A 27691-nucleotide genomic window follows, 5' to 3' on the forward strand; every position below is an offset into this window, starting at 1 on the left:
CTTCTAAAGATGAGGGAAAAAATATTGATAAATTAAAATATCACAATATCTTCATATGCTGATATATTGCCATTTAAAAACACCATATCAATCTCTTTTACTAATGATATATTGCTATATGTCATCGTTATGCTACGAAATCCCCCGAAAATTCACGAAATTTTGCCCTATTTTTATGTTGATATATTGACGCGGTATCGATCTATTTTACTAACAAAATCTCACAAGAATTTGCAAAATATCACGAGAGTTTGTAACAGAACGATGAAATTTCACGAGATTTTGAAAGAAAAATAGATCGATACCGCGTTTTTAAAAATCAATTTGATATCAGCATATGAAATGATATTTGAGTATATTATTTTTCAAAGTGTCAGAAATGGATAATAAAACTGCTATTTTCAATGACTACTTATTTTTGTCCAGCTTTAACATCGGTATCGGTTATCGGCTACATGAGTTTTAAAATATCGGAATATCGGATATCGGCCAAAATCCCAATATCGTGCATCCCTGAGAATAAGTGTTTCCTAGACATAGCCTATATGACAGATTTTGAAGCAGACTTGTGCAAAATGATCAATGTATATATCATGGTTTTAGGTCAGTTTAAGATTTATCTTTAAGGTTTCATTTCCATTTTGTGTTTTTCTAGTTATTTTTGATTGTATTTGAGTTCTTAGTTATTTTTTGTTTGCCCTCTGTTGCCCCAGTCTCCTTTCCCTTCCTCTTTTCCAGACTCCTCTGTTCACACCTGCTACCAATCTCCTGATTAGCCTGGTCTTTGTTTCTCTCTCCCATTTATGGACCTCCTGCTCAGTCGCTGTTGCTAGTTTGGTGTTGTTTCTTTGCCCACTTGTTGTAAAAATATTCCTGGTTCTCAGTTTTAGTGGATTTTGTGGATTTCTGTTTTTGATTTTTGCTTCTGTTACCCTTTTTGTTGTTAAATCTGCAAGTAACCACCTTCAGCTTCAGTGTCTGCATTTGGGTCCTGTCAAACCTGCACCCAACTTGACAGCATAAAGATGGTCAATACAGGATTCCTGATAAACATTATTGCTCAAATTAAATTGGTGCAAAGCTTCATCATTCACATGGACTAAAAGAGCTCCACACTCTTTCTCAACACAATATTATAGCTTTAGAAGACATGTTGGTGGCTTTTTTAGTCAAACAAATGAAAATTGTTTGACAATTATTGATGACAATTGGATTGAAAAAAAATATTTTTAAAGTTAAAGTGATGAGCAATTTCAGCAATTTATTTTGCTTTTTTTTTACCTAATTTCCCAAAACGTTTCCATGATATCTGTTTTACAATCAAAAAAGGCTTCTAAAATATATAGTAATTCGTTTAATTTAAAAATTAAAAAATATGATAAAACCACATATTTACAAGGTGACATCAGCACCAAGTCAGGTGCTCTACATTACATATATTAAGATAAGTGCTTTTTGTCGCATTAAATTATTGATTACAAAACAGCTCACATTGGAAGGCAATTGGACTTTTGCTCAGTTTCTCTGTAAACATTTTCCCTTCCAATTTAAGCCTGTTTTGTGGCTGTGAATTTACACAATATAATAAATTTATTTATTAGATCAACAGCAAAAATCTGCATTGTGTTGTATTATACCTGCAGTGCTGTTTGTAGCAGCAGCATAAAAGGGATCATCACACTTATAAAGCAAAGGGTTGCAACATTACCAATAAAAAATATAACTCCTGGCTACAATGCAGCTAAAAAAATGTATCACTGTCATTGCAGCACAGGTCCAGTTGAATGCTAACTGACATAGCATCAGGTGCAGACAGCATGTGAAGGCGATTGGTGGAGACTTGGCTTACATCTCTCTGCAAAACATGAACTAATAGGACCACCAAGGCAAGTGAGTGTGAAAAACGGTGAAAAAGACTGCATATCTCCAGCTGTCAATGGGTGAGAGGCGGGTACATACTGGACAGGTCGCCAGTCTATCGTAGGGTGACACCAAGACAAACAGGAAAAACTCACACACACACTCACACCTAAGGAGAATTTAGAGAAGCCAATTTACCTAACAGTCATGTTTTGGACTGTGGGAGGAAGCCTGAGTACCCAGAGAGAATCCATGCATGCACAGGGAGAACATGCGAACTCCATGCTGAAAGACCGCAGGCTGGGAATCAAACTCAGAACCTTCTAGCTGCAAGGCAGCAGTGCTACCCACTGTGCAGCCTATGAACCATTTATTTCCAATTTATGTGGGACTGCATTGCACTTTTCAGTTCTGTTCTAGTGTCCCACATGTTGAAATAATGTCCGCATTAGACTAAAATCAAACTATGAAAATGTATTTAAAAAAAAAAAAAAAAGGCATACATATACATACACATATACACAAAAGCTGTCAAATTACAAAGCAGCGCCCCACGCCATGACCAACCTGCACATGATGGTCTTGAAAATAAAACGTATCGGGTACAGGATATTAGTAAATACTGACAAATAAAATACAATTGAAGCAAAGTTTAAAGAAAAACAATGGAGTCACAACAAAGACAGTAAAATTATTTTTAATTGGGTAAAGCAGGAAATGATGATTCTCAAGAAAGCGTTTATTATTTTTCCAATTTTATACAAAGGGGAGTTCAAAAATCCACATGAATCCTAAATTGTCCCTCAGCAGCCTCCATATTGTTCAACATTTGTTTTTTCATCTCAAAGAGGAGAACTATTTTACTTTATCCGTGTCCTGAGCTCATGGGTAAACTACACTGTTTATCAGAGATTTCCCCTTTCGGTACTTAGACCAGAAATTGGTCCGATGTCAACCAAAAAGTGAATATTGGAATGTATCGGCCTGTATCTAAACTCTCCAATATAAGCATACTGACTGGAACACTCAGCTTCTTCTTGTTCTCTGTTTCAGTTCATGCCAATATTACAGTCAATATTCAAAATCGCAATATTAATATCGTATCGAAAAAAAAGCTGTGTATAAGGAATCACTACTGTTTATTTAAAAGGTTTTATTCATTGTTTATGTCCATGTCACCCCACCTTCTACCTATTCACTATATGTTTCCAAACAGGGTGAACCTGGCAGGATTACTTTGCAATTCAGGGATTTTAGTTTGCATTTCCCCCCCAAGCGGATATGTTTTACTCTGCCACCGATTAACCCTTCTTGTCAGACTCGTCACATTGCTGCGTAGGTCTGGTCAAACCAGACAAGAGGTCTACTTGTGACAGACCAATGTAATAACAGCTGCAGAGATGATGATGGTGATGATCAGTGGTCTGATTATTCTCAATGGGATTTAAGTGCAATGATCTCATAAGATTCCATTACCTGTCAGATCGGACGCTAAATCCCGTCCAGTGTGTTTAGGCCTGAAGTAACTAATCAAAAGAAGGATGCTGAGGCTTCTTAGATATTGATATCTGTTTTTGGAAACCCTGTAACATGATATGCTCTGGAACTGGGAAGAAAACATGGCCTACATGCTGCACAGAAGTAGTTCCCAAACTGCACTTCTATGTTTGAAGGAAATGAACTTGACCGAGACATTGCTGACATAGAGGAAAAATTGTTTATAGAATGTTACTTTTATAAAGGGTGAAAAAGAGAAGATTTTTTTTTATTTTTTTTTGAAAGCGTACTTATTGCTCCTTAAATGTGCAATAAGTTAAGCAGAAAAGAATATCAAAATATCTTAGCCAGAAATAGTACCTGGACTCAATCTCCCTGGATGAGAGGATAAACCATATTAACCAGTTTGAGTTTTAAGGATCACAAAGATTCCTAGAACATCATTGTTTTTTTGTTTTTTTTTGTTTATTAAATCACTAAACTAATATACCTTTAAAAAAGGTCAATACTTTTCTGCTTTTCTGAGCATCAGATATTATCTCTTCTCTGCAAGTGTACAAACACGCCTCAAAAGACTCTTTCTCCCATAAGCGCAAATTAGGGACTAAACAACCATTTAATGGGGCGACGGTGGCGTTGGATGTAGGAGTTTGCCCTGAAATCGAAGGCTTGACGGTTCAAGCCCCGACTCCGACTTTCAGTTTTGTTGTGTCCTTGGGCAAGACACTTCACCTGCATTGTCTACTGATGGTGGTCAGAGGGCCCGGTGGCGCCAGTGTACGACAGCTGCCCTGGGGGCTGTCAGTGAGCCCCAGGGCAGCTGAGGCTACAATGTAGCTCACCACTATCAGTGTGTGAGTGTGTGCGTGAATGAATGTAGTGTAAAGCGCATTGGTCAAGTCTCCTGACTTGAATAAAGGCCCTATATAAGTACATGCCATTTACCATTTACCATCAGATATTTGAGAGATTTTATTATGACTTTGGAAGAATACAAAACAACCTACAAAAAGCATTTACCAAATTTTATTTTTTTAATTCATTCACTCAAATTTCATTTAACCGAATTAGATTGCTGGTAGGCTGGATAAAGAGCAGAGCCAGTAGTTAAGAGAAGAACTCCTCAGGTTTTAACAGACAGATCAATGGTACTTCGTATTAGGTTTCCTTCCCAAAATAGGGTATGAAAATGCACATTTATTGTGTTTGCATCATCTCTGATTGTCATCTCCAGCAAAATCGTCTACACAATATTATCTTTTAATTAGCTTGGAACCACAGAACCGGCCCAGTATCCTTCCATTTACCAAGGAGATAACAAGAGAAGCAATCAGGCGAACGAGTCAAAGCGCTGCTGTTAATTACCCAAAAGCAAATAATGAGACAGAGCCTCTTATTAGCTTTCACAATCCAAAGCTTCCCCACACTTCACTGATTCGCCAGGTCCCAGTGGCCAACTAAAAGATTTGCTTTTTAAACAGAGAAGATGAAGCTTATGGCTTAACAGTATGTTTAAGCACCTGCAGTAAACTACTCAGGCTGCATGTGCTCGTGTTGGTGGGGACGAAAGTAATCATGTCCTTGTCTGAGGACTTGCTAGCCAAACAAGTTGGGAGGTAAATCAAAAGGGCAAGCATGGCATCTGCTGTGTTTCTGGTAAAATAAACAATAATGAATAAACATTTGGATTTTTTAAGGCTTTACTGTTTTATTAGATGGGTTTAAATCTTACAATATTTCATGCCAGCTATCTACACAGAAGCCAGCTGCTGAGTAAAATGAATAGGACTTTCAGCATGCTTGGCCCTGAGCATTAGACACAGCTATGCATGTGCTTCCATGTTGTGCTTCTGACAACAAGTGTGGATGCCATTACTGAGGGGAAAAGAGGCCTATGTAGTAGGGATGGGCAATCAATTGATAAAATTGATTAAAATTTTATTTACAAGGTTGAATTTTTGGGATTCAATTTTTATTCTTGGACGTGCATTTTATAACTGATCAACTAGCCACCGTGTAACACCACAAGCTGCAAACATTTAGTGTATAATGTTTTCATTGTCGCGAAGCATGCTTGCTTTACAGCGTTATTACAGTTTTAATTTTCTTGACCTTCGAATTAAGGTCACCTACCAGTTGTTAAAATGGAAAAAAACAACCCAGCTGAAATCACTAGAAACCGAAGTGGCAAAAGTTAACAAAGTAGGTAAGATATCATCAATAAAAATCTGATTAGTGAATTTCTCTAATGTATACTTTTTTTATTGTTTTATTTGTGTTCCAGTTTTGTCACTTTAAAACACTTTGAATCATCCAAGATGCTCAACATAAAGAAATGTTAATACCTGATTAATTTTCAGGCAAGAGGCTAATTTAAATGCCATTTCATAGATTTGAGTTTTTAATCTGTTTTCATACTGTTAAAGAAGCAATGGATGCTCTACACACATTTCCAATCAGCTCTGTGAACCCCTTCATCATATTGCTTCCACTACAAGCTGAAATTCATACCAATGAAGCTTGCCCACTGGTCGAGTTGAGAATTAACACCACCTGGACCGTTTCAGCCCCCTGACACCAATTCTAAAATAAGTCAATAAACCTCACTTGACCTTAATAGTGGCAAAAAAATCTCTGGTAGAAAAATGGCTGACAGCTTCATAGCCAGAGGTCTCCACTGAGACTCCATAAGATGAGCTGATCTGCCCAGGTTAGCGCTTTAAATATTTAACAGTGGCTAAATGCATTGGCGCTGCTACACGAAACAAAACATGTGTGCAGCAGATTTAGATTAAAGAATCTTTGACAACAAAGCTAACCACTAAAATACCATGAGGAAAAACTAGTATTTGGAAAACTAGGAACTTTTTAATATCTTAAAATAAAGAGCTAATCTGACTTAGTTTGTGATTTACTCTCTTATAAGTAACATAGAGCTCTCACAAAGCAAATTAAAATAAATGAAATTGATAAAAAGCAAGTTTGACAGTATTTTACAGTTTTGGTCAAACTGTATGAAATAATCAGGATGCAAAAAGGGAACGAAGTTAAGGATAAATGTTTTTTTAATCTTGTTTTGTTTTTTTCCGACCCCAGTTGCAACACCACACAGCTCCACTCTGCTTGACCTCCCTCTATTGTTGTGATTCTGATGCTTTAGCCCGCTGGCTACAGGAACAGCTTTGTTTCTCTTGCTGTTTGTCTTTTATATCAACACAATTACTTATTTATGTTTTCATGGGACAAACCTTAATATTTATGTATGTTATTTATGTTTCAACTTATTTATCTAAAATTACTTTATTCACGGGCTGCTCAGTGGAGCAGTGAGTAGTATGGCTGACTTGCAACAAGAAGGTTCTGGGTTTGATCCCGGCCCAGGGTCTTTCTGCATGGAGTTTACATGTTCTCCCTGAACATGTGTGGGTTCTCTCCAGGTACTCCAGCTTCCTCCCCCAATCTAAAAACATGACTGTTAGGTTAATTTGCTTCTCTAAATTCTCTGTAGGTGAGTGTGTGTGTGAATGGTTTTTTGTCCTGTTTGTCTCTGTGTTGCCCTGCGACAGACTGGCGATTGGTCCAGGGTGTACCCCACCTCTCGCCCATTGACAGCTGGAGATAGCACCCCTCACGACCTCGCTTGGGATAAGAGTGCCTGAAAATTATGGAGAGATATTTGTGCCATCGGTTTGAGCGCGCAGGAACCAATCCGAGCACGCAGTGAGACAACACGCGCGCGCGCAAAACCGGTCTGGCGCGCGCTCAACTCTGAAAAACCCTCTCAACACACTGTTCTCGCGCTCAGTTTCATCTCTGCGCGTGCTCGAATCCGTCTCTGCTCGCGCTTGCTCGACCTGCTCTCTCTCCGCGCTCAACACCAGCTGTGCGCTCGGCTGTTTCTCCGCTCGCTCGACTCTCTGCGCTCGCAACTTCAGCAATGTATGTAAATGAACCATACCATCAGCCAATCACACCCAGCTTCTTTTCATCCAATGAAAGCATTCCTTCCTTCTTCTTCTTCTTTTCTATCATGGCGGATCGCAAGCAACTTTAAGGTGTATACCGCCACCTACTGTTCATGAGTGTGTAGCAACATTGTTTTACATCTATTAAATTCTATTTTTTTATTTTGTATTCTGCAGATAACTAAATAATGCTTTCCTTAATCTATAAACATCCTTTATATTTCCTTTATTTCCCAAAAATCCTTTAAGTTTCCATTCTTGGCCTGTCATTTCAACTACTCTTCTCAATTTTTCCCTTTCAGGTTCATATGTTTTACAGTTCATTAATATGTAAGCATTCGTTCCAAATACTACATCCGGTTAAATGAAAAAAATAAAATAAAATAAATAAAAACACAATCAGGAAAATCAAACAACTCTTACAGTTTCCTAACCATTTGATGGATAGAAGATATTACTATAAAATATTGACATTGACATGGATTTAAATTTGATGTTTTAAAAGAAAAATAAGGAGGATATTTCAGGTTAGAGTATGGTTCAACAATATATAGATAAAAAATATTATGGATATGTTAAATTTTTTATGGATGCTTCAAAAATATTCCAATATTAGGAATGGTGTTTTGTTTTAGTTTCAGAATTTATTTTTAAATCGGGTAAAAGAATCAGTGATGGAATTCAGCCTACAAAGGATAAATGTTTGGGATCATATTGCCCTTACAATGGATTGAAGAAATCGTTCCATTAAGAAGTTTAGTTTGCTCTGATTTTAGATCAGCGACCGTTATATTAATTTAAACGCAATTATTCAGACAGCAGACCTGATCTGAAATTTAACAATTATTATTTAGAAGACCTTTTACAGATGGACTCTAAATAAGAGGGTTATTCTTTATTATATATATTAAAAAGAATAATTTGATAAACAGGATTTTTCAGTTGGTGGCGGTAATTGTTGTTTGCCAACCTCCATAAAAAACAACAAAAAGAAGAAACACCCGCCACAAAAGCTAAGAGTAAGGCCAATATGATCCAAAACATTATCTATATACTGTTGAACCATACTTGAACCTGAAATATCCTCCTTATTTTTCTTTTAAAACAGCAAATTTGAATCCATGTCAATAGCAGGTAAAAGAGATGGATGAGGCAATGATCTAATAACTGTTTTACTGAAGTTTATTTGAGATAATTCAAGATATTTTATAGTATTATCTTAGGAATATTGACAAAATAACTGTTAGAGTTTTTGATTTCCTGATTGTGTTTTTATTTATTTATTTATTTATTTTTTTTCATTTAACCGGATGTAGTATTTGGAACGAATGCTTACATATTAATGAACTGTAAAACATATGAACCTGAAAGGGAAAAATTGAGAAGAGTAGTTGAAATGACAGGCCAAGAATGGAAACTTAAAGGATTATTGGGAAATAAAGGAAATATAAAGGATGTTTATAGATTAAGGAAAGCATTATTTAGTTATCTGCAGAATACAAAATTAAAAAATAGAATTTAATAGATGTAAAACAATGTTGCTACACACTCATGAACAGTAGGTGGCGGTATACACCTTAAAGTTGCTTGCGATCCGCCATGATAGCAAAGAAGAAGAAGAAGGAAGGAATGCTTTCATTGGATGAAAAGAAGCTGAGTGTGATTGGCTGATGGTATGGTTCATTTACATACATTGCTGAAGTTGCGAGCGCAGAGAGTCGAGCGAGCGGAGAAACAGCCGAGCGCACAGCTGGTGTTGAGCGCGGAGAGAGAGCAGGTCGAGCGAGCGCGAGCAGAGACGGATTCGAGCACGCGCAGAGATGAAACTGAGCGCGAGAACAGTGTGTTGAGAGGGTTTTTCAGAGTTGAGCGCGCGCCAGACCGGTTTTGCGCGCGCGCGTGTTGTCTCACTGCGCGCTCGGATTGGTTCCTGCGCGCTCAAACCGATGGCACAAATATCTCTCCATAGAAAATGGGTACTTTATTCACCCTGAACCTAAACCTTCACAGACTGCTGGATCTGTGGCTTCAAACCCAAAGCCTAGTTTCATGTGTTGCGCTTCATAAACATGGAAAAAAAAAATCACATCTGACAAGTGTTAAGGAGGATGGTTCCATAGATACGTTTCAGAAGAGTAATGAGATTAAGCATTCTACCTTACCACTGCCGTATTGAGTACCGTACGCTTAGCTCTGTAGCACCTCCATTCTGACCAGAATGGATTATTCTCAGTTAAATCCCTGTGAGCTTAAATAGCACACAAAGAAAATCGTTGTTATTGGAAACAATCCATACAAAGTCCCCACAGGCTTTTTGTCAACACCTTTCTTAAACTGACAGGCTTCCAGGTTTTTCCTTTCAAGACTGATGCATATATCTTGTTTTATCTATTTTTGATACATATATCTAGTAAACAACACATCCTAATTTAATGGAGAAAGCCTGAGAGCTTTTAAAAGCACAGATGCTTATTTCACAGCAGGCTGGGATATTGACCCAAAATGCGACATCAAAAAACATGAGAAGTATTAAAAGCGAAGGTTAAAATAAAGCAAGGTTCTTTATGCTTACTCTATGTATACAGCTTAACACAAGCATAATGTCTTCAGATCTTAATATTAAGAGTAGCTCTTTCACAAGTTGACTAATCAGTGTTATCTAATCATTTCATTGTCCTGAGAAATGTGTTATAAGACATTAAATCCAGTTGGTAACAGCGTACACCTTCTGAAGCTCAACTGATATGAAATGTACAGACGGCTACTAACCCGAAGGCCAAGCATATGGATGGAATCTTTTACACAGGGGACCAGATTAGGTATTCAAAATGGCCGCGGCTATGGTCGGACATTTGACAGGGCATCTCTATGTTGCTTAAATTAACAACAATCCCATTACCGATTGCTCTGATGCAAGCAAAGACACCAATCCAGATTTGAAAAGGTCTTCAGAAAAACTGAGTGAAAGTCAGGTTGCCTCTTATCTAAGCCCGTTTTCTGGTTGCCATGACCCAGATGACTGATTTCTCTTTTTTTTACCAGGCAAATAATATACAAACCAAACAAATTATGCAAACCCAAATTTAAAGTGGTATATCAGCAAACATTAGAACACAAGCATATAGATAAAACTTGTAATGCTCTGTAGATCTGAATAGCTTAAGCAAACCAACCTGTCGCAGTTTGAGGTAAAAGGTTTCGCTGAAGGTCTTTCGGCTGAAGTACCAGAAGCGCTCGTTTGATGGATAGACCCTGACGAGGGTCTCCAACAGGAAGCGAACAGGTTCCACCACTTCTGTCACCACCAGGTCCACCGCCACGGTCATGTAGATTTGCTTATCTTTAGACAGGAATAAATAGACAGATTCAGTCTTTTTTCGTACAGTGACACGTTTGGTCACACGTACGTTTGGTCTTTATAATATTTGTAAAAAACAATTATTTTAATATGCTTACCTGTTGATTTGTTAGAAAATAAGACGTTATTCTTTTAAGATATATATTATAATAGAATAATATATACATGTTAAACCATCTGCACCTCTTAGAAAGAAAATTTTACATTAACTAAAATAAATTTGTTAGAAAACTAATAATTAATTAACAAATAAACATAGCTTGTTAATAATCTGAGCACAAAGTAGTAAAATCACAACAATCTCAATGGCTTCAGATAAATAACAAATAATGAATTAAGTAACTGTATCCAGCAGAGATGCCACCCCACAATTGAATAAGAAGATCACCCCATTTACCTACTGGTCAAAATGAGCTGTTAACCAGTTTTCAAATAATTTAGTTTACCGAACAAGAATCTCATCAGCAAAAATGACCACTAATATTTCCTTCAAAATGTCTTTTTAAATGAAATTCACAGCTGTATTGTAAGAAACGATTTCAATCTTTGATGAAGTTCAATAAATGCATTTCTGTTAAGGAACAATATCGCATAAAAAAATTATAAAAACGGCACATCAGTCGGACGAGTCCGTTGAGAATAATGAACAAGAAAACTTCACTGTACATAATCATGGAAAAATAGTGGAAAAAGGAAGGCTGCTGCCAGGCCATGATAATCTGATCAATAACTGATCCTCATCTGTGTCGGCAAAAGCAGATTTTAAGTTAATTTGCTTGTACGGAGCATGTGTGTGTGTGTTAATAAAACACTGAAAAGGAAAGTCATCAGCAAAGACAAGGTGAGTAGCAGTTGTTGCATCCCATAAATCTGAAAATGCATATACTGCCATCTCTAAAGAAAGTGTAGTTCACCAATCTACATAGGGCTGGGTACCGAACTTCGGTTCTATTATGGTACAGACCGAAATGCTTCGGTTCTACAGAGTATCGAAACATGCCTCTTCTTTCGGTACCAAGTTTCGGTGATTGGCTGTAACACTTAACATGATTGCGTCATCCAGGAAAAATACACAGGTGGTCACGCCTACAGCCAGGGTTCATGTGTATCTGTTGTGAACTGGTTGCGAGCGTCGTGGAACCCCTTTAAAATGCCCCCCAGGTCAAAAGTGTGGCTTCACTTTATTAAGACTGATGCCAATAGTGCGCAATGCAATACATCATGCACGGAAACAATTTAAGAGCAGAAAGTTGCTCGGTGTTTGACTGCAAGAAGAGCGGACCGCAGCCGGCACAACCATCCTCCTCTCAGCAGCCCGTGGAGCCAGAGCGGAGTGAATCATGCTGCTTTCTCACCGGACGCAACAAGAGCAGCAAAATCGCATCTGCTGCTTCCTTTTTTGCTGCATGTACCAGCTTCTGACTCGCGGCTGAAGAAGCTTTGCTGCTCTGGCTACGCAGTGCAAAAGTGGCTCTGACGCGCGTTGGGCGGAGCTACTCTATCCTTTCTCTGCCTTGCAGCTATATTTGCTGTGATCAGTGGGAATAAAGTAGTTTTATTATGTTTTTAAGTGGGAAAATCCACCTGAAAACTTAATCAGTGCAGTCAGTTCATCCTGCCTTCCAATATTATTTCTGTCAGAGCCGCTCAGACCCCCACATACTAGCGGTGCGCTGTCAGTAGCATCCCATTCAACGGGCTTGTTTGTCTCCTGAGAAAGCAGACATGTTCATTTTTCTAAAGAAAAACTGCTTAATAAAAAGGTCCTCAGAATGTAACAGTGAATATTAGACACTGACTTGTTTGCAACTGTTCTTCTTCACTGAAAAAAAAAAATTTGTAAGAGGAAAAATGTAAATGGAAAAAAAAACAAAGCTTAAAATAAAACTCAAGATTTGTACTTTATTATGTTGTGTAATTTTCTTTTTCTTCGAATTGATATTATAAAACTGGTATCGAAAAAAGTATCGTTCAGGAACCGGTATCGAAGTGAAGGTATCAGTATTGGTACCGGAACCGAAAATTTTTGAACAATACCCAGCCCTAAATCTAAAATAGGATCAACAGAAAAAAAAATTCAATAACATGTGGCGTTCACCAAGGCTCCATCTAAGGGGCCCTCCAATTCAATATCTACATGCTCATGAATGTCGACTAGAAAGCAGAAATTTGTTCTGGAACCGTAAGGGTCACTGAATGAACCCCAGCTCTGCCCATCCACGAAACCTTTACCTACTGATGGGGATCAGAGAGTCCAGTGGGGTCCTTGGGTTGATAAAGAGCTAAACAGCAACGTCAAAACGAAATTGAAGTAGTAATTTTTGGGCCAAAGGAAGAACGTTCAAAGTTTAGAGCATAATAATTGTAATTATGCAGCCAACAAAAAGTTCCACCCCCTAGCATCAAACAGTGCAGATTTGTGACTGATGGTGTTAGTAAAACAGATTAGTTACTAGAGCAAGTTACACTATGGCCGCAGCATGAGTAGCTCTCCTGCAAAACAATCAAAGTTAGTTGCGCTGACACTGCTAATTACTCTTTCAATCAACTGTATACTTAATTCATAATGTTTCTACTGATTGGAGAACATTTCCCAGCGATCAAAACCGCTCAGTTTCTTAGAAGACCCCTTTAGATTAAATAGTATATGACCATTTGGACACAAACCTTTAGGTGTGTCTTCATTAAGTGGCTGGAAAGCTGCCATGTTGGGATTCCACGTTCCTGTGATGATGTAGGCCTTTCCATCCGAGCTCTTTCCCATCGATTCCTATAAGAGAAGTCATTTGATACATAATTTTTGCACCAAACAATAATTAATATTTCATCTTAAAAAGGTATAGTGGAGGATTTTCGTGATAAAAAAAAAATGCACATGCGATAGTGATCGACTAATAAACGTGTGTCAGAGCATGCACAAGCCCATTTCTCCTCGTGAATGCTCTGTTAAAAAGTTGCTTACTTTTAACAATCTAGGTGAATTTGCAATAATACAATAACACAAAAACTGTCAGGTTGGATGGCTGATCGGTTTAAATGTGTCCATTTGAACTCACTATTTCATCCACATAAAGGATCCTCTGGTTAATAAATCAATACATTTTCTAAAGGCAATTTACAAAAGCAGCCACCTACATTGACGTTTGTTATAATTAAGTACCTTAAGGCTACTAATAAAATGAGTCAAATTAAATCCAACTCACCATGTCAAGAAGATGCATGTCACTGTTGCAGACTTTCTGTCCAGGACTTAGCAGCATCCCAAAACACCTGAAAAGAAGACAGAGGAGACACCACCCACAAATCAATACCCACTAATTCCAGGACAGAGCCACAGCCTGCCTTCATCAGTCAAGTTAGCTGAGAGAGAAAAGAAGGTAGAAAATTCCCTCAAGATGTGGATCCACTCTACGACACTTAGCTCCAGTTTTAGCTCCTACTTTACTGTCTGACTGTATCTATGCCATAATACAATTAGTTATTTTGAATCAGGTTTTTTACAAACTTTAAATATCTCGTCATCATCAGAGCCAATAAAAACAGGCCTGGAGGGCTCTATAGCTATAGCCTTTAAACTAAGCTTAGCAGGATTTGGAGCTTCATGACACTAATAAAAAAATACCGTATTTTCTGCCGCTACACTGTCCCCAAACTTTGAACTATGCGGCTTATAAGAAGTTGCGGCTTTTCTGTGGAATTTTCCTAACTCCCAGAAGGGGAAGTCAAAGTTAGAAAGGAAAAAATAAGGGGCTAATTTTCATTTAGCACAGGAACATTCTAGCAGCAAGCAAGATGGAGAAGAAATTACCTGAAATCACACATTTTGACATTTATTTACTGCATTAAAGAGGCTAAACCAATGAAGAGACTGGGTTCAACTCCAGCGCTGAAATAAAAAGCTGATGAAGCCCCGTCTTACAGTAGACCAGGGGTCTTCAACGTTTTCCAGGCCAAGGACCCCCAAACTGATGGCAAGATGGAGCAGGGACTCCCTAATTACATATATTGTTTGAAATTGTGTTAAATCAAACTGGTCCTATAGTCACTCTTTTAAAGATGGAGTAATTTTACCCTGGGATTATTAAAGTATTTCTGATTCCTGGTTGATGGGACAGGTGGTGTGAATGAAACAGTGCCCAGCTTGAGAGAGCTCCTGTGTGTCGCTAATGTGTGCATTGATGACTGAAAGACATCTTCTGCCTCCATTTATCTGTTTACTACAGTGTGTCGAATTTATGTTAATGTGGATTTAAAGAAATTTCAATTAGTGGAAAAAATTGCAGGGGGGGATATAAAAAAAAGACTAATCAACCAAAAGTTTCACGACCCCCATGCAGTAACTCCGTGGACCCCCTAGGGGTCGCGGACCCCCTGTTGAAGACCTCTGCAGTAGACACTTCAGTCGATATCAGCGGCTTCCAACCTGGTGCGGCTTATATATGCAAGTTTACAGCTTTTTCAAAATACTTTGTGGGTGCAGCATATAAGGTGTGCGCTATACTCAGGAAAATATGGTAGGTCAGCGCGTTAAACTCTTCTGATAATTACCACAATGGTTTTAAACTAAAAGACTACTCTCTACAATAAAAAAACGTATTCATTCAAAACTTAAAGAACTAATTTAGGAAAATTAATAACAAATTAGATATAGTTGGAAAATTACTCATAAATTTAATTTTTAATGGAGGCACAATATTGAATAAATACAGTTTCTCCCCTAGCATTGTATTGATGCAAAAATTTCATCTGCAGTTCTGTTTAAAAGTCCTAGAAGATCTGACTACAACCAGCAGGATGCAAATCAAGCTCCCACTACTGTTTGCATGTCCTAAGAGATGGGAAATTAAGGTGCGTTATCGGCAAAAAGCATACAATGTCAACTTTACCCAAAAAAACTATTAAAATTAGAATGACTTTAGAATAGACTATATGACAAAGTTTGAATAAAGTTGTAACAACGGAAACACAGTGTGGTTACTCTGTTTAAATTACGTGTGCAACATAGTGGATTAACTAAAAACAGACATTAGATTCGCCTGAGATGAATAACCAACTACACACAGAAAAGGTCCTTTGGAAGTAAACATATACCCAAATACAATTAAACTCCAAGATTTCATGTATCAGGATATAAGATGCATGAAAAATCTGCTCTTTAGCAACGTCTAACATGTTCTAATTAAAAAAGATGACACACCAAATCAAGGAAATAAAGGCCAAAATGAAAAAAACATGTTATAAAAAAACTGATGATGTTTTCCATTTGAATGCGGGTCCTGTTCACATGACCCAGTTTCAAAAAGAGATGGCTTCATGTCTGGTTGTGGAATATTTTGGTGATGATGTGGTCGACTGTACAATCATAACCTCTCACAGACTGTGGCAGCAAAACAAGCCAAACTCATGGCAGCCATACTTTACAGTTGGTGCAACCTATTTCTGAGAATATGCTGCATTTAACATTTCTAAGTGAGGCTTGTAGAGAACTTTTAGTTGCTCTGATCTTGGGGTGAATTTGCCAGGGTGCCTCTGCTGTTCTACCTGTGGGAAACAACAATTTGTTCTCTGAGGTTTACTCTGTGGTCTGCCTGTTGTTTCGAATCCAGCCTATAAAACCACCGCCAAGGTGGTTAAAGTGGCACCACCGTGAAACGCCACCGTCTAAGTCTCACCAACTGATTAAAAACAATATATATATATATATATATATATATATATATATATATATATATATATATATATATATATATATATATAAAATCATCTCTTAAGTGGAATAATGTTTTCGAAATGAAATAAAAGTTTTCAAAGTCTGAAAAAAAACGCAAATGCAAACTAAAAAGAGAGTGTAGCTTTTTGTCTCAGTCTGGTAGCTACAGAGGTGTGAAAATGAGAAGGGGAAATGACCTAGTTTTTCCAGTGGTACTCAAGCATATAAACATTTAAACAGTGGGCTGCAGACATTTGGATGAGACTCATAAAAAGAGGTCTGCACTAGTGATCACTGTTCATAGAAAGCAGGTTTTTCTCAGCTTTTAATCCTGAATATTATACCTTCCTTGTTTATTTTATGTCCCACAGGGAGAGAAGACACTTCTAACCTTTATATTAGTGACATTAAACCAATCATCCCAAAACTACCAACGATGAAAAGATAGGACCATAAACTTTTTGTGCGCCATTGCCTGGGTTAATGCTGCTTGTGCTCAAAGAGTAAATGGAGTGAAGTATAACACAGTAAAGGTACTTTAATGAGTTGCACCAAGCAGCATTATTCCAAGCTTTTAATGCAAAACAAAAGACCAGGCTGTAAAGCAGATGAAGAGTTTAAAGGTGCAGAGTTGTAGTCAGACAAGGGGAATGCTAGCCTGAAGATATTTTTATCCGAACTGTTTACCCCAGAAGCCAGATTAAGACACTGAAGTCTTTAAGGCAAGCCCATCACCATGTCAGCGTAAGCCAGGCTAGTTCAAAATAGTTTCTAGCTGCAGGGAGCCAGGGGTGGAGAAATATTTCCCCTGCTGTTGGAAGCTCGGAGTATTGTTTGGCAGTACTGTAGATGCACCTCTTTAATGTCACATTGGGGACTGAGACACACCTGCAAAGTAGCAGTGGTGGTCTTACCTTTTAAGCAAGGGGGCAGGAAAGAATGCTCCAACTGTTAAGGAAGGACTAAATAAGAGGAGGACAGTCTAGAAAGGCTGATGTTAATGCTGCAAAGCAAAGCTATGACTGACTTTTGGACCTCAGATTTATGAGGAGCAGATGGATCGCTCCATGGATGTGGAACAGTGGACCAGAAGTAGACTAAGGAGTCAGAATTAGCTTTTTATCCAAAGGGGGGAGTTGAGGCACCTGATGACTCCTCTCCACAAAAGGTATTCCAGGTAAGTCCCAATGGAAGGAGACCCCAGGGAAAAGCCAGAATTTAATGGAGAGAATATATATCCGATTTGGCATATATCCACCTTGGGATACTTCAGAATAAGCAACAGAAAGTCTATTACATGAGCTAGAGAAAATGGATGGATGAGTGGAGGGAATTCTGTGATGTAAAGGTTTAATGCCGCATTATTTCAATAAATAATCCAAACAACTTTATTGGCTAGCTCAATGGTTCAGAGAATTCAATCATTAAGGGACAATTTAAATAATGACTCTGTACTAAAACAGACTAATTTGACACAACCTGAATTTGGAGTCAGTTCTAAGTTTTATTTAATCAGATTTCACTCTCACCTTTCGATGCCCAGTTCCTTGTTGCACAATTGTTGAACAGAAACCAGCACCTTCTTCTGGACCCCCTGTCGCAGCTTGAAGTAAAACTTATCCCGATCTTTTGGCACGGGGCTGGGGGCAACAAGAAGTGTAACAAAATGCAGTCATAACCAGATCTTTACACACACACTGTATGAAACAAAATATATCTTATAGAAAGCAAGCAGGGTTTCATAAAGACAAATGTTGATTTCCAGAGGTCTGCATTCTTAGCGAAAAGTTGTAAGTCACTGAAGGCAAGTACTTTATTTGTTCAGAAATGTATAGGCAAGGATTAACGGCATGTAAACGTCCCGAACAGATACCATTCAGGAAGGAAATGGGTCCTCCTTTTTCCTGATATACGTGTAGAAATTCCACAACAGACCTAAAGGATCTTATAAAGAAGTTGACTGAAGCCGATAATCATCATGAAGAGTGAACAGAGTTCTGTAACCATATTTGTCACTCAGAGAGGAAGAGGCCATGACTCCAAAAGCTACATGAAAAAAAAAAAAAAAAAATAGACCAGACATTTGGCTTAATTTCAGGTTTTCATCTGCTGAGAGCTTTTTTTTTTTTTTTTTTTTTGGAAAAAATGTTTTATCATGTAACATTGCCTATGGTACTACATTGTGGCTTCTTTTTTTATTTTCACTTTCAGTCAATTATCTGAAGCCTTCCCCCCCCCCCCCCCCCCCCCCCCAACAGTTTACAATTCTGTCTTTATTTTTTTGTATTTAAATTTTTCTAAATATTATCATAATATGTTTCATTAAAACACAGAAGTGCAAAGTGAGCAACCATGTGTTGAATCATCACACTAAACAGGATGTGGGTGTGTGTTTTGAAGCAATGTGTGTCGCCATGTGTGGACCAAGTACTTGTAGTTGCCTTTGCCATCATCTTCCTTGATCTCCAGTGAGACCATGAAGGTGTAGAGATCACCGTCAGGGGGACCAGAGAGCGTTTGGTCCCGGATGTCGGCTCGCTGCGAGGAGCGCCGGAAGGCGGTGGAGAAACTGTAAAGGATGCGGCTGACCTGAAAAAGGGAGGAAAAAAAAGTCACAAAAAAGAAAAAGAAAAATTTAACTACATGTTACAAACAACCTCCCTTAAAAGCAAATAGAAGCAACAATTACAGCTAAAAAAAAAGAGCAACAAAAAATAATGTGAAAAAATTCAAATGAAAAACATCAGAGTACAATGGTTCCCCCAACTGGTCAACTATAGGTAGTGCAACTGGACCTCTGAAACAGTGTGGTTATATGTTGAAGTTATAAGGTCAAACTCTAACTTTAAATATATTTGAATAGTCCTCTCTGTGTCAGGTGACCGCTGGTCTCTGCAGGACTTTGAGCTGCAGGACAGCATGTTTGTACATTTATTTGTTATTCAAATAAAGTTCAGAAAAAATATTGTAGAGCAACTTGCTGTCAGTCAGTCTTTCTTTCCTGCATATGAGTCAGAATATTCCCATTTATATTCAAAATATGGTTCATAATTGATGGGGACAATGGTGAAACATGTGGGTAAAACTACAGGCTAGAGGCTGCAACACAATTTAGAAGTTAGAGGTGGAAATTATTACATTTTTTTTGTTTTTTTTTCTGGGATAACACAGCACTCAAATTCTCAGCCAAAGCCAGTAAGTAATGCTTTACATTTTAGCACACTAAGGTTTTAGAATGGCTTAAAGTACCATGTGTAAACTTGGTAATGTCTGCTGCTGTAACTGTAGTAAAACAGGATTTTATAAAGCAGTGACAGAAGCTGAGAACATAAGGACTCCTCACTTAATTTTTTTAAAAGCTAAAACCTTGAGAACCAAGAACTTTATAAATATATCTATTCCTGATTCTAATGCATTCTGTCTTCTGTTGTAACAATAAAAGAGGAGGTTACAGGATAAACGGCGTCTGAAACCAGAGAGAACGAAAATCTCTTTCTGTAAAGAAGCACTTTAAGCCAGCCACATCCTAACGCTGAAATTAAGTTAAGGAGCCTGGGGAGGATGCTTAAATTGTGCTGATTGTGTAATTCTACTCACAGCCTCTTTGATTTGACAGGAGAAAACGTGAATCTGGAAGTCCTCTGAACTTCGGTAACTCTCAGTAAAGGAGAAACAGTCACTTTCCACAGAGCCCTCCCGCCCTCGGGCGCAGAACAACACCTTGTAGATGGGGAAGGAGGCGATCTCTGTCCCTGAGGCCTGGTCGACGATTCTGAGAGGAGGGGAAGCACAAAGGCTGGTTTACTGTCTGTGAAGCAGATAGTTTCCTTTTAATGCATGGCATTAACTTTGATGGTAGTGGTTTTCAGACTAAATGGATTTGAGTCATACACTAAAACAATCACTGCTGAACTGCTTGCTTGTTATGTGGTCAACCATCTAAATTCAGTGTTTTCACTAAAACATTGATCTAAGCTGAAGAGCCCCAATCATCCCATTTCATGATCCCCGTATTTGCAGTTTGAAAAGGCCACCAAAGTCTGAAAGGGTTAAATTACTTGTGAAAACCAATTTGGTTAAAACAGGACAAATTGTTTAGTAACTGTTAGGCTCAGAAGCCTTTTCATCATTCTAGGATTTGACTTTTCAAAAGAGCATACATCAGTTTGTAGGGTGGTTAAACATTATGCATTCAGTCACACACTGCTGACAAAGAGAATTTTCCAGATAAAATATTTTGTACTTGAACCTTGAAGTCTAACTAAAGCTTGTTGCATGAAGCAAACGGATTGTTTTCCAGAAGACTCTCACTGAAATATAAGCAGGGCTGCATAGATAGTGCAAAGTGCATTAATTATTAATAGTCCTTTGAACTTTCTCAACTTTTTTTCTTTACATTACAACAACTTTCTATTATTTAATTGAGATTTTTTGCAAATTATTTTCACATAGCTCCAACTTTATTAGGCTGGAACCTAAGTGAACATGACCTTATGTTTTGTCAAAACTCCTCCATCATTGTAATGTTTAAAGTTTACCTGAGCCATTCAGATTCACATGAATCTAAACCACAGCACTGCAGCTCTGGCTGCCTGTCCAGGCTATGAAATGATACTGTTAGCTATTGTCTATTCAGTGTTATTTTCCAACAGACACATAGCACTCGTTTGTTTGCAAAAATGTAAAATTTCAGGTTGTTTTTTTTGTCCCGCTGATTTATGGCCAACTGCAGAGGGGAGTTCTTTTGGCTTCCTTTAACAATTTAAACTCTTAGAGGTTTTACCTGAAGAAAAAATTAGATATACAGAACTAACAGTTGCATCTAAGTAAAAAATCATCATGTCCTTCAGAGTTCACATTGATGACCTATTTCTCTCATTGCTTTTCTGTCTTATAAGTCATGTTTATGGTGTTTAAGATTCTTTGTTCTCTGACACACCTTTAAAAGGTATGTTGAAAAAAAATGTCGTTTCATTTAACAGGTATGAATCCCCTTACACTATGATAGTTCATTACTAAAAATCCCAGTGAGCCACACTAAGGTCTGTTTGTGACAGAAAATTGGGTTAGAATATGCGACAGTGTTCCAGCTGTGTGCATGCGATTGTAAAGCACTGTTTCCTAATCTATTGCCCACATTATCCTTTAGTGCTTCCCTGTTTTCACACAATCAGTCTCCTTTATCTGACCTGACAGAACCATCTGGGCCACAGGGAACATGCAGGGTGATGGGAATCGGGATGGCACTTTCCGCTCGCAGGGTCGCCATAGCTTTCTGAGCCTCTGCTTCGTTGCGAGGGGCTTTGACCCACGTGCAACCCAGGTATGATAGCTTGTTGAACTGGACGCTGTCCTCTTCAATGACACTGGGACTGGATGGTGCTGGACATGCTTCTGTGTACAGACAAAACACAATGTTTAGTCATACGTTTGTTAACCGAGGTCAACTTTTCCTCGAGCTGAAAAGAAAGGAACAATGTCATCTAAACAGGAAATACCACTGCACCCAAAGAGCGGGAGAAACAGAGCAAAGCTGCAAACGCAGCATAAAGAGGAGGATGGAGGGAAGGTGTGTTCGAGTGATAAAGGAAGTTCAGAGGGTCCTCTCTGAAATTACCAGCGATGTGGAACTTTCAAACATACAAACAGGAAGCAGAACAATGAGCACAGCAGCTCAGCTTCCACTCATAGCTCGCTTTTAGACTGTGGTCATGGTCGCAGTTTCCTTCTCATTCAGTCTGCAGCTGTACAGAACCGGCGCAAAATTATAGTGACAGCACTGTCAGTTCTTGTTTGAATGGTGCCAGAATAGCCACACTGCAACTTAAAATAAGTAAACTTCTTGAAAAGATCTTTGCATTTGATTTAAATCGATAAAGTCATCCACCCTGCCAATGGAATAAGAATGTTGCACATAAAAATATGAAAAATGTATTTATTTATTCTAAGTACAGTATATTAAATTATTTTATTTTAGGGGTCAGAATGTTCATTTATTGTTTTAATTACCTGCTTAAATGAAAGGCAAATGCATTTAAAGAAAGGTTTACTTATCTATAGATCAGATTTTGAAGTGCAATGACCCCTCATGTCCTCATATATAACCCAAACACTAACGCGTTTTGGTGTTTCAGAAAACCAAAAACAGTTTAATGACTCATAAAACTGCTTTTAGAATGTCTTTGCAGTGCACAATTACCTATTTCGGGTTTGACCAGGTGTTATCTGAGGCAAGAGGTGTAAATATTGTCTCTAGTCCGTAGAAAAAATGAAATAGATGTTTACTGATGCTAATCAGATAGCAACTTCAGCAAGCCTCTCAACGGCTAAACACACCCCAACCCAATGAAAATGGGTAGTAAAGAAATAATGTATTCCTGACAATGACCCTATGTGTAACAAAGAAAAGGGAAAACAACACCCTGAGGATATAAACAAATATTTCACATTAAACACCTGCATTAAAGGGAAAGAACGCTTGGTTTCACGGGAAACTCATTGATTTCACATGTTTTATTTAATCACCCAGTTGTCTGAGTTGATAACCTTTAAGATTTTAAACTGTGAATACTTTTGCATGTTAAAATGTTCATACAAGTTAGAAAACAGTCAGTAAAAGCAACTTAAATTGAAACAAAAAGTTAAATATTTGCACTAGTAAGTACAAATGTCTCAACATACCTCGTCTTCTGGCCTTTTTTAGAGCTAAACCTTTCGTTCTCGAGAACATTGCTAACCATTTGCTGAATGATAGTATGCGCCTCTTTCCCCCAGTGTGACACATTGCACCACAAGCCTTTTCATTTCACCTGAAATCATCCAAAAATATAGTCTTGATGCAGGACTTCCTCTTATCTGAAGTCATGTATCACATCTGCTTTTTGTTGTGGTAAACTTTATGAAGCCCTTTTTTTGTCTTTTTTTTTTATAAGGTTTAAAAAGGAGTTAAATTGTTCGAGGGTCAGCCTGAGATAACACTGAATAAAAATACATGTTTCATCACAAGAATTTAAAATTCAAAGCTAAAAGTCTAAACCCTGGGGTCTGCTCCCATTGGGACAGATAAACACTAAAAGTATTTATTTGCATTTTTATAACACTTAAGTGTCTTAGGATATCAAAGAAATTTAGATATTAGTCAAAGAAAACGCAGGTAACCAGAAAACGCAGTTTTTAAATGAAGGTTTTTGTCATTAAGGGAGAAAGAAAATTGAAACATGGCCCTGTGTGGAAAAAAAGGCCTCCCCCTCTTGTTAAAACATTTCTAAGATGTGGTTTATCACACCTTAGTTTACTTTCTTGGTCACACCGAGACCTTATCTCTACCATGCCTGTTCTCATTTAAGAAATCACTGAAATAGGAGCCTTACTTAACAGGATTATTACACAAGGTATTAAATGGGTATTTACATGAAAAGGTATTTATATATGCACTGGGTATTAAATATAAAAAACAGGTTATTGAACAGGGTATTAGAAAGTGCATCAGTTGGATTCATATGCCGGCAAAAATACAAAAGGCATCATCGGCAAATGTTACAGAAATCTAACATGTATGAACAGGAACTCAACTGATTATATCAAGCAACGATGGGAAAAGGAAGCAGAAGTACTAATTTCTCCTGAGGCTTAGATGCAGGTCTGGAGGAATGCTCTGTCCACCACAAATTCTTTAACATGGCGCGATTTCTGCTGGAAAAATCTAATCAGATTTTTTATTACACCAAAGCAGAGATCGAGGCTGGGTGGTTTACAGTCCGCTTGCTGGAGGGGGTGCTGTGTGGTCTCAGCAGGTTACTTCCATGTATTTTGGGATTGTTCGGAGTTGAGGACCTTCTGGGAGGACGTTAACCGACTAATCTGTGAAATTGTGGGTATTTCCTTAGTTTTGTCATTTCCTGCTATGTACCTCGGAATACTTCCTGGGGGACTTAATAATGAGGATATATACTTGTTGAAGATATTTATGGTTGCAAGCAAGAAAGCGATTACTAAATGTTGGCTCCAGCCCAGACCCCCTAACCTGAAGCTTCTAGTAAATATTATAAAAATGATCCATGATATGGAAATATTGACTTTTACAATACGACTCAAGAAGGAGAAAGGAGAGAGACTTTGGGAAAGATGGGATTATTTTATTGCCAAAGGTGTGTAACAGTTAACTTGTGTGAATTCACAGTATTTGGACAGACAGCTGGGAGTTTTTTTTTTTCTATATATGTTAGGAGAATATATACAATGTGATATCTGTAGAGCTGTAATGCTCATTAACAAGACTACCTGCTGTTTGCCCTCGCCCTCGTTCTCGATTGTGTGTGCTTGTATGTTTAAAAAAATAAATAAAAATAAAGTTAAAAAAAAAAAAAAGTGTAACAGTTGGATAGTTAATTTGGACACACCCACTTTCTGACTAATGTCTTGAAAACTTTTCTCCAATGATAGTATTTGGACAGGACACGTGGAGTTCTCTGCACTAGGACACTTTCTTTCTGTAAATATAAGATGGAAGTAGAAGCCATCTTTTAGCCAGATTACCAGCAGTACATCTAACGTATGTTAGAAGAACAGCATTGGATTACTTCAGCTTTTCCTTCCTGGTATTTTTCATTTCATTTTACAAACGTTGGTACATCCTTATATCTGTGACATGCCCATTGCAATCAAAATAACTTAAAAGAAGCCAAAGTATTGAAATCTTATGTGTGCAAACGACTAACTGTTCTTACAAATATCCTGTTTCGGGTACATTTCTGTGGGTTTTCAATTTTTTCAAAATATTCTGTAACTAAAGTGAAGTAATGTGTAAAAAGCTGAAATCAATGCTGGAAATCCTGTTGGGCAACCTTGGCTTTATCTTCACAATTAGCTGTAGCTCAGGTTGGTTTACCAGCATGATTAAATTATTTTCAACCTTGCTGAACTTGATTTATGGACTTGAACTGACTATGGTAAGCACAAGTGACCAAAATAGTCTTGATTGTTCAGTTCAACTCACTGAACAACCTGTGGCTCTTTCACAACCTTTAAAACCAATACATGTAATTATATAAAATAGCAACCAGGTGCCTTTAGGGCCTGAAACTTGAAAGCTTTAAAGACAAACATCTTGTTTTTTTGTTAGTATTGTTCTACAGGTGAGGTAACATTCAGCCATGTTTACATATAAAACAGTCTGAGAGTTCAAGGGCTGACCGTGCAGATCCGACAGCAGAAAGCCATGGGAGGGACATGGCTCTGGGTCAAATCCATCCCCTATTTTCTAACCAAGTGTTGCCATTTTACACTTTCTTTGTTTTGTTTTACACCAGTAAAACAGACAAGTTGCTCCATTCATATTTTTCACTATCGTTTAATTTTTCCTTGAATTACAGAATAAATAATCACAAAAATTCATCAAGCACTCATATAATTTATGATTATTACAATCTCTATCTATTAGAATTGAAACAATTACCCAAATTAATTTTGATTAATCCATTATTAAAACAATCAACTACTTTGCTAATCGATTAAATGACTTTAGCCGACAGGGGAAGCCACTTTGAGTAGTAAGTATACTAAAATTGTAAAAGAAATTTTAAATTTAAGATAAAAAAAAAAACTTTTCCTCTGTCTGTATGCTCTATCTAGAACTAGTTTAACTTAGTTTAAACTCTGTAAAAACTCTTTTTTTTAAATGAACCACCTGCTATCTAATTATTAATTGGTTCATTGAAAGGAAAAAAAAATGATTAACAGAATAAAATCGATAAGCAAAATAATCGTTTGTGGCAGCCCTATCATCTAATAATTGTAGTTCTTCTGATCCATAAAAACAAAATAATAGCTTCAAGGTCGACATTATATAACTACATGCCCTTACAGTCAGCCAGGGTTGCCCTTATACAGTGTTTGGGAGCAGTTATCCGACATCTTTTGGATGCATCCCTGCTCCAACACACCTGAACCAGATATCCGATTTTCCTCGTCAGCAAGTCATCAACTCTGCAGATGTCTGGTAGTAAGACATTCAATTGATGCTGACTGTTGGAGGAATGCATCTAAAAGCAGCAGGATCCCCTGCAGCAGACTACGGGTAGATCATAGAAAATCTATTTAGGTGTCATGTAGCTGACAGCTTTATTTGGCACCTGAAAAAGTTGCATACAAAATGATCAAAACTGCGAAGTGCAAAAAAAGGTGTGAGATCAACAACATAAAGTTCACTTTCTGAATTATTCTTAAGTCAATTTTTGGAGTGACTTTCTTCAAAAAATAGGAACAGGTAACTATTAATTTAAGACTATAACAGTTTTTTCCTTCATCTCCAGATTGCTGCAAACTAAAAATCAAACGTTTCCTAAGATGGCTCTGTACCCATCTATGTTACAAAAGGAATTTCAGTGCAATATACCACAAACAAGGATGTATGACAGAATCTGAATTAGACATGGGTTGGGTCAGATCACTGATCACAGTATCAAATCCGTCAATCTCTCTCAGCTGCTGTTCTGACATTGATTTCCTGCTGCTACTGTCTGAGCTCAGAATGCCGTTTGCTCTTCCCTCTGCTCCCCGGGTGATTCCTCCCTGTTCTGGGCACTCTGACTAAAAAGAAAACATGGGGGAAACGCAGGAGACAGACGCATGTCCACTCAGAGAAAAACTCATCAATGATCGGTGCTTAAAAATCGACCGGCTGGTCGCCAATCGTGGCCAATCACGTGAGAATCAGCCGATTTCCGCGCACTGCCGATTGAACGGTGCAAGTTTGATTTGAATCATCTTAAACTGGCTGGATTTTACAGTTGTTTGGAACTGGGTCTCTTCATAAATGACCTCAAAGGAAGTGAACTGAAAGATGAAGCGTTACCTGATATAATGCATGTAAAGTATAATGACAATTACACTACGGGATGGAAAGGGTTCAAAGCTTTTTGACAGCAGCTACAACATTTAAGTGGATAAACATAACAAATCAAAAAGCACTGTCTACGACATTAGCTTTATTCAAACCCATTAGTGTAAATAAGTGTATACCTGTGGGTTGGGTCACAGGCTCTTGGCTTTCGGGTTCTTTGTGCTTCTCCATCTGTTCCACACAGCTCTTTTCTACCTTCACCTCATCATCATCATCCAACACCTCCTCCATTGCCTTTTCAAGCTGATCACTTCCATTCCAGGACATCTGGGGAAAGAAAAAAAAAAGAAAGAGACAAAATACCTTCAACGATTTAGGGACTTTACCGTACATTTGGTAGAGGTAACTAAAATCAGATGATAATCTAACCTTGGAGATTGTTCTGCTTTATATTCTATACC

The 27691-nt window shown here is 37.8% G+C and overlaps 1 protein-coding gene across 1 annotated transcript in view; it reads right to left on the reverse strand.

Annotated features, from left to right (window-relative positions):
- The window catches only part of rabgap1l (RAB GTPase activating protein 1-like), a 132668-nt gene that overhangs the window by 95309 nt on the left and 9668 nt on the right, over positions 1 to 27691 (reverse strand). Inside the window, exons 3-10 of the mRNA XM_038286214.1 lie at positions 27410 to 27557; positions 21580 to 21784; positions 19988 to 20162; positions 18822 to 18979; positions 17920 to 18030; positions 13884 to 13950; positions 13348 to 13450; positions 10496 to 10662 (exon numbers count right to left, since the gene is read on the reverse strand). Coding sequence (XP_038142142.1) covers positions 10496 to 10662; positions 13348 to 13450; positions 13884 to 13950; positions 17920 to 18030; positions 18822 to 18979; positions 19988 to 20162; positions 21580 to 21784; positions 27410 to 27557 — 1134 coding nt within the window. The remainder of the gene's footprint in view (positions 1 to 10495; positions 10663 to 13347; positions 13451 to 13883; positions 13951 to 17919; positions 18031 to 18821; positions 18980 to 19987; positions 20163 to 21579; positions 21785 to 27409; positions 27558 to 27691) is intronic.

The sequence above is a fragment of the Cyprinodon tularosa genome, unplaced genomic scaffold (assembly GCF_016077235.1).
Source record: "Cyprinodon tularosa strain WSP-4 unplaced genomic scaffold, ASM1607723v1 ctg106, whole genome shotgun sequence".
In the NCBI taxonomy this organism is placed as follows: domain Eukaryota; kingdom Metazoa; phylum Chordata; class Actinopteri; order Cyprinodontiformes; family Cyprinodontidae; genus Cyprinodon; species Cyprinodon tularosa.